The sequence below is a fragment of the Malus domestica genome, chromosome 11 (assembly GCF_042453785.1).
Source record: "Malus domestica chromosome 11, GDT2T_hap1".
Taxonomy (NCBI): Eukaryota; Viridiplantae; Streptophyta; class Magnoliopsida; order Rosales; family Rosaceae; genus Malus; species Malus domestica.
Genome location: NC_091671.1, coordinates 40,767,195 through 40,774,760, shown reverse-complemented (window position 1 = coordinate 40,774,760; position 7,566 = coordinate 40,767,195). Strand labels below are relative to the sequence as shown.

The following is a 7,566-nucleotide window of genomic DNA, read 5'->3' as shown; positions in this document are numbered from 1 at the left end:
GTTAGGTTTCATGAATCTTAATTATGGCTTTAAAACCTTAAACTAATTTGGACCGTCCTTCAGTATCCAAAACGTCGGGCAAATATTTTCATGCAATCATATATATCTCGTATAGAAAAAAAGGTTATTGTGACAAATGAATTATTACCATAGATAGTATTTTTTGTCTAACCATCAGACTTATACGTGTTATTACTAATTTATTCATATTATTGTTAGCACATTGCAAAACTTAGCTCATTCTCTCATCTCTTTAGTGTAGATAATATCGTTTGTTAAAAAAAATTATATTGATTTATTTCTAATGTATACAATGTTCTCTAACTATTCACAAATATAACATTATAACCGTTACCCCAAAGGTTATGTTGAGTATTGCTTTCCCTTGCAAGAGCAATAATTTTACTGTATACAATGTTCTCTAACTATTCACAAATATAACATCCTAACCGTTACCCCAAAGGTTATGTTGAGTATTGCTTTCCCTTGCAAGAGCAATAATTTTATTCTTCTTTTTGGTTCTAATAAGATCAAATAATTTGGTGAGCTTACAAGTTAGAACATTAAATAGCTTTTCATCAAAATAAGATTTACTTAAAATGCCGTAATGTATGTCTTCTAAGTAGGATCTTAACCCGAACCATGTAGCCAAATCATCCACCACCACACTTTCCGTTGGCATGTAAAACCGACTTTAAAATTGAGGAGTTTTTCCTCAATTTACTCAGTGACCTACTCACAAAAACTTGTGTTTATGATCGGAACCATTTATTAATGAGCTAAAATAATAAATTAATTAATTTCATTTTGAATAGTTTAGACTTCTAAGTTAGAATGCATACATCAACATGTTATTATTTTTTCTTGAAAGGAAAAGAGGGCAGTTTGGTAATTTGGAATAAACCCGGGAAGGCTCTGAAACAGGTTCGGGCGGGGGAGAGTAGGTTCAGAGAAAAAGGGTGGTCGGAGGGGAGAGAGAGAATATTAAAACAGAGGAAGACAGAGAGAGAGAGAGGGAGAGAGAGAGAGAGAAAAGAGAAAGAGAAGGAGAAAAGCAAAAGGTGCCTCATCCTCATGGGACTGTGAAGGGAAAAAGAGTCTAAATTGGAAACAAAGAAACCTTTACATCAATTCAAACACCAACAACAACAACAACACAGATACTCTCTCTCCTCTCTCTCTCCTCTCTCTCTCTTCATCTTCTGGCTGTGAGTTACTGGTTTTGGTTCTCTAGATCTTTTCTGTCAGCAGGCAACACGGCAGATAGCTGGGATTGCATTGATTTCGTATAGATTCTTTTGGGAAGTTGAGGGGGATTTGATTGATTGATGGCTGAATTGTGAAGGAGTTCGATTTCCAGTTTTCGGAATTTGGAGTGAGAAATTGTTTGTGGTGGGGAAGCAAGCAAGAAGAAGAAGCGATGGCTGCGGCAGCAGGAGGAACGGCATTGTCGTTTTCGGTCGCGTCGATGGTGGAGGACGTGCTTCAACAGCACGGCACTCGCCTCGGCGATCTTAATTTGGAGTCTCGAAAAGCTGAGGAAGCCGGTACTCACTTTTTTTTTCAATCCAAATTCTCTCGATTGTATTTTCCTTCATTTTCTCAGCAACCAAACAGAAAATTAGCTCTCTTTCCATTGTTTGGTTTAACTTTACCAATAAGTTTGAAATAATTGCATACTTGAAAATTGAGTTTCGTTTCATTGTTTGAGGTAATTGAGATAACCTTTTGCTGTGTAGCATCAAGGAGAAATGAGGCGGCCGGGTGGCTTCGAAAGATGATCGGCGTTGTTGCCGCTAAAGATATGCCGGCAGAGCCTTCGGAGGAAGAGTTTAGGCTTGGATTGAGAAGTGGGATAATCCTCTGCAATGCGATCAATAAAGTTCAACCTGGAGCTGTGCCCAAGGTGAACCTGATCCTCTAATCCTCTGATCCTATCCCAATTTCTCGCATTTTTTCGTCTTCAAATCCAACTTTGTAAATGTTGAGCCATTGTTTGCAATGCTTAATTATTTTTTTCAGGTGGTAGAAAGTCCATGCGATTCAGCTTTGATCCCCGATGGGGCGGCTTTGTCTGCGTTTCAGTACTTCGAGAATGTGAGGAACTTCCTTGTTGCTATCGAGGGGATGGGGCTTCCCACGTTTGAGGCATCTGATTTGGAACAAGTATGTATTTTTACACAGGGGTATTCGATAAGTTTTCGATAAGTTTCTATGTGCATCAAATTACTGGAACTCATAACCGGACAACTATAGTTTTCAGAATTAGATTTTCTAAGATAAATACTTCTTTAACATATATACATTTTATTTTGTTATCCCTTCAGGGAGGGAAATCTGCAAGAGTTGTAAATACGGTTCTGGTGCTTAAATCTTACAGTGAGGGGAAACAGACCGGGGGAATTGGCATATCGAAATTTGGTGCAAACATAAAACCCACTACTTCTGCCAAGCCGTTTGTAAGAAAAAATTCGGAGCCATTCACGAATTCGCTGTCAAGAACTTCCTCAATGAATGACAAACCCTTGAGTGCTCCGTCCTCTGATCTTAATTCTAATAAGATGGTTGGTAACCTAACAATTCTAACCTTATATTATTAATTTTGTTTTGTGTATTTGGGCATTCTTGAGCAAGAACTATAAGTTCGTCCTTTCTTGTTTTGCGTTATTGCAGCCTAATTCTCACTCCTTGAGTATGCTTGTTCGCGCAGTTTTATTAGATAAGAAGCCTGAAGAAGTTCCCATGGTAAGGCTGGGGAAACATTCCCTCATCTTGTACAACTCATATCTGCTACTTAATATTGTCTAACTGGTCTGCGTTTAACCAAGCGAACGTTTTTAACTTGCGAGAAAAAAAGGCATTGTTTGATTCTTTGATTCAACTGCCTATAAAGTACTGTTGATTCACTGTCAGTGATATCTTGTAACTTTTCTGCTGCTACTTAATTCAGTTATTTTACCCGAATGTGCAACAGTTAGTAGAGTCTGTGCTAAGCAAGGTCATGGAGGAATTTGAGCAACGTATGTCCAGCCAATGTGAATTGGTATGTTTGTTTTTCTCTTTCAAAACTCTTACCCTTTAAACATTACCCGGAAAATATGTTGTAGGGATGCCTACTTTCACCTATTCAATATGATTCGGGTTCTCTCTTTGTTTCTTTTTCAAACATTTACGCATTTACAAATTTATCGTACAGACGAAACCAAGTTCAAAAGATGTGGCTGTTTCACGTGGAAACAAGTTTCCAACGAAATTTGCTTCTGGTGATAAAAAGGTAACTGTTGTGCTTTTGTTTCCGGTCATCTAGAGAAACTCATATTTTAATGTTGAAGTTCATAAATAGATTGAAACTCAAATATCTTTGTCTTTTTCAATAATTATTAGGTGGAAGACAAATCACTTGTCAATACAAATCACATCTCGGATGAGGAATCAAAAGGTCGGCTGCTTAAACAGCAAATGATCTTTGATCAACAACAAAGAGATGTTCAGGTAGGTTTCAGCCGTGATCTATTTTTTTGTGTTTATTGGTTAGTATACTCATGCCGTATGTCAATTTGCAGGAACTAAAGCAAACTCTTCACACTACCAAATCTGGTATTCAGTTTATGAAAATGAAGTTCCATGAGGAGTTCCACAATATTGGTATAAATTCAGAAAGAATAAATCTGTTGTTTTTCGGTTACATTTTTCCTTTTGAGGGTGGTGAGTAGAAGAAATCTTTATCCTCATTCACTTTTCTCCTTCCATAGGTTTACACATTCACGGCTTAGCTCATGCAGCGAGTGGATATCACAGAGTTCTTGAAGAAAATCGAAAGCTTTACAATCAAGTTCAAGATCTCAAAGGTAATAAATTGGTCTAGACTCTAAACTTTCACAAGGCTAGTCCTCAATGGCTAATTAGTTATCTGTTGTGTTGATTAGGAAGTATCAGGGTTTATTGTCGAGTGAGACCCTTCTTATCTGGAGTATCAAACTGTTTAAGCACTGTGGATCATATAGAAGATGGAAATATCACTATTAACACCCCAGCAAGGCATGGGAACGGACGCAAGTCCTTCAGTTTCAACAAAGTATTCGGGCCATCTGCAACCCAAGGTTGGTAAGCTTTTCTTAAAGGTTTTTTTATTTTTTATTTGTTAAGGAAACAATCTTCAAGTTCTATAATCTTAACTTTTGATTGTATTTTTCACCATGTTATCTTCAAATGCCTCGCAGCTGATGTTTTCTCTGATATGCAACCACTGATTCGGTCCGTCCTTGATGGTTACAATGTTTGCATATTTGCATACGGGCAAACTGGATCGGGCAAAACTTACACTATGGTAATATATGCTGTCTATCACAGTATACATTTTTTTTACGTGAATTGTAGATTTTGCTTGATTGATTATGCAAACTATCACTAAGTTATGTTGTTTAATTGATTAGAGTGGACCCAGAGAACTTACAGAGAAAAGCCAAGGTGTAAATTATAGGGCATTGGGAGACTTGTTTTTTATAGCAGATCGAAGAAAGGACACTTTCCGGTATGATGTTTCTGTTCAAATGATTGAGATCTATAACGAGCAAGTACGAGATCTCCTTGTTACTGATGGGAGTAACAAAAGATATCCTTTACTAGTTTACTGCTTTTATATTTTTTTCTCCAATAGGTCATGAAGGTCAAGCAACATGTCAAAACACTTGTGATAAACTAAAAACTAAAGTTGTATTTTCGTTGTCTTTCACACATTCCAGGCTTTCCTTAACTATTCACACATTAGAAATTCGTAATAGTTCTCAAACAGGTCTCAGTGTGCCAGATGCAAATCTTGTTCCTGTATCATCAACATCTGATGTTATCGATCTGATGAACCTTGGACAAAAGAATCGTGTTGTGGGTGCAACTGCCCTAAATGACCGTAGTAGTCGTTCTCACAGGTGGGAATCTAGTCTTCTTTTTGTGTTTTGAGAGCATGTATATATGGTTTTGTTGCAATTAGCCAACTCTAAGTCTCTAACTTTTATCAATCTGCAGTTGCTTGAATGTTCATGTTCAAGGAAGGGATTTGACATCTGGAGCTATTCTTCGTGGCTGTATGCATCTGGTTGATCTTGCAGGAAGTGAGAGGGTGGACAAATCTGAGGTGACTGGGGATAGATTAAAAGAAGCTCAACATATTAACAAATCACTCTCAGCTTTAGGCGATGTTATCGCTTCCCTTGCCCAAAAGAATCCACATGTTCCTTATAGAAATAGTAAACTAACACAGTTGCTCCAAGATTCACTTGGTAAGGTTAACTAAAACATGCCTTCTTGAGAGATGTTTAGCCTGGTTTATTGAGAAAGTTTTGTTTATGGTTCTCTATTTGTATCATATTTCAGGTGGACAGGCCAAGACACTTATGTTTGTTCACATAAGCCCTGAGCCAGATGCTGTTGGTGAAACAATAAGCACGCTCAAATTTGCAGAGCGAGTAGCCACAGTTGAACTTGGTGCAGCCCGAGTAAACAAAGATAGCACAGATGTCAAAGCTCTCAAAGAACAGGTTTTTACATTCACTGTCACACTCTCACTTGTATCGTTTCAATTCTCATTATGCATTACTGAAGTTTTCTATTGCGATCAGATTGCTGATCTTAAGGCACAACTAGCCAGGAAAGAGGAAGCTGAACACAATCAACCCCCAGTCTCTGGCAGCTCTGATAAATACAGGATGAAATCTGGTGAGATGTCACCATTTCATTCTAAACATCAGGGTACAGACATGATGGGGGATCAGAATGGTTGCCGGACACCAATGATCAATGTAGGCAAAATCGAGGTAAGTGTAAGCTTTTGATGGTGATTCTGAAGGGCGTCATTTTTTTTCAACTGTCGGTAGATGTCATGTCAAATTTTGAGTTTGATGCCTCATTCTTTTGCCTTGTAGTTTCTTGTCCTAGATTTGTTTTCAACGGTCATACGGCTAGTATGTTCTAATCACTGTGACTTGGCGCTCTTGTTGATGTCTTGCTTTTGTAGATTAACGACAATTCTGCTTTGAGGACAAAAAGACAAAGCTTTGATCTTGATGAGCTACTAGGGAATTCATCTCCCTGGCCCCCAGTTGATAGTCCTATTCAGAACTGTGGGGAGGATGATAGAGACATGAGCTCGGGCGAGTGGGTTGATAAGGTTATGGTAAACAAGCTAGAAGCAAGCAGAGCTGGAAATCCTTTACGATCATGGGGAGCAGACAGTGGGAATTTATCTGATGGTTTCTACCAGAAATATCTCCAGGATTCTTCCAAGGTTTATCCAGAACAATCCTACAATATGTTCGCGGGAAGCAATGGGTTCAATGTTGCTAGCACCGATGACATGGATGATCTTGATGCTGCCACCAGTGACTCTTCAGAGCATGATTTGCTCTGGCAATTCAATCAAACTAAACTTACCAGCATAGGCAATGGGATTGCTTCAAAAACCAAGAAACCTAATGGAAAGCCAATGAAAGGCCTAGAACCAAGGTAATTCGAACGTGGCGTTCTGTTTGCAAATTGCATATACATTTAGTCTAGTGAGTTTTATATAACCTGCTTCCTAAAAGAGCTGCTAATGGTTTTTCGCAGCAAGAGCTTTAATCCTTCTCTAGGCCCTTCACCGTCACGAAAACCTTTGAACGGGGTACCACATCGGACTGCAAGGCAGCCAGTTCCGGCTGAGATGAAACGCAAAGCTGGGAGTAGAAAGTAGAGGTGTTAACTCGACACATTGACGGAGTGATTCAGGTTTTTTTTCTTCTTTTTTTTTTCAATGATTTCTTTGATTTATTACGGAGAGAGAGAGGTTTTAATACATTCTTGTTATATATATACACAGTTAAAGTGAAGCAATAAATCCAGTTGCTTGTATATGTTTAAGAGTGAGTTCTGTTGACAAATCCTGCCAGACTTTGGTGTGGATGACATATAATCCCTGTTTATAAATTTTATATTTCCCCATTCTTGTGATTATTACGTGATTTTTTTAATGATTACGAGCGTTTATCTATGCACTCAATGTCTTAAGTTTGTTTCACCATTCCTTAATAGAGCTTGGCCTTTTCTTTGGCTCGCTGGCTCCAAGAGACACAAATAAACCCTCTACTTTTAACATAAAAATATATCATCTAACAGTTTTATATTTGTATAAACGACATGCAAAAATCGAGAAATAGTCTAAATTTTTAACCATGAACCAAAAGGTACATATCCAAACAAGTTGGTGGATTATATTGTCTAAAAAATGATTTAGATGCTTCTAACAATATAGCAAGGACAAGAACAGTTTGTTATATAAATATAATGTTTGATGATTGTAACAACAACAACAACAATAATACAAATATCTACACGTTTGAATTAGGCTATTTTGAAATTACTTTTAAAATGACTAAAAGTATTTTAGTGAAAATATTTTTAGAACCAATTCTTAATAAAAATGCAAGTAAATCCTAAAATAGCACCTAAAGTGCTTTATGCAAAGAAGCACCAGTTATGTGCTTCTTGCAGGAAAAACTTCAAGTGTGTTTAGTATCCAAAAGTAGTTTATTTTCT

General features: G+C 37.5%; 1 protein-coding gene across 1 annotated transcript; it reads left to right on the top strand.

The window, feature by feature from the left end:
* Window positions 1-977: 977 nt before the first annotated feature.
* On the top strand, window positions 978-6,972 carry LOC103449199 (kinesin-like protein KIN-14I). Its single transcript, XM_008388488.4, has 19 exons — window positions 978-1,547; window positions 1,740-1,906; window positions 2,023-2,166; window positions 2,328-2,564; window positions 2,674-2,745; window positions 2,975-3,043; window positions 3,197-3,274; window positions 3,385-3,492; window positions 3,564-3,645; window positions 3,753-3,848; window positions 3,927-4,100; window positions 4,221-4,327; window positions 4,434-4,612; window positions 4,764-4,925; window positions 5,023-5,276; window positions 5,371-5,534; window positions 5,616-5,810; window positions 6,011-6,498; window positions 6,601-6,972. Exons 1-19 carry the CDS (start codon window positions 1,421-1,423, stop codon window positions 6,722-6,724), a joined length of 3,027 nt encoding a protein of 1,008 aa, XP_008386710.3. The 5' UTR covers window positions 978-1,420; the 3' UTR covers window positions 6,725-6,972.
* Window positions 6,973-7,566: the final 594 nt, after the last annotated feature.

Coding starts and splice junctions, on each gene's coding strand:
- LOC103449199 (XM_008388488.4), top strand. CDS start 1,421: ATGGCTGCGGCAGCAGGAGGAACGGCATTGTCGTTTTCGGTCGCGTCG. Junction 1,907..2,022: donor AACCTGGAGCTGTGCCCAAG/GTGAACCTGATC, acceptor TATTTTTTTCAG/GTGGTAGAAAGTCCATGCGA. Junction 4,613..4,763: donor ACTGATGGGAGTAACAAAAG/ATATCCTTTACT, acceptor AACTATTCACAC/ATTAGAAATTCGTAATAGTT.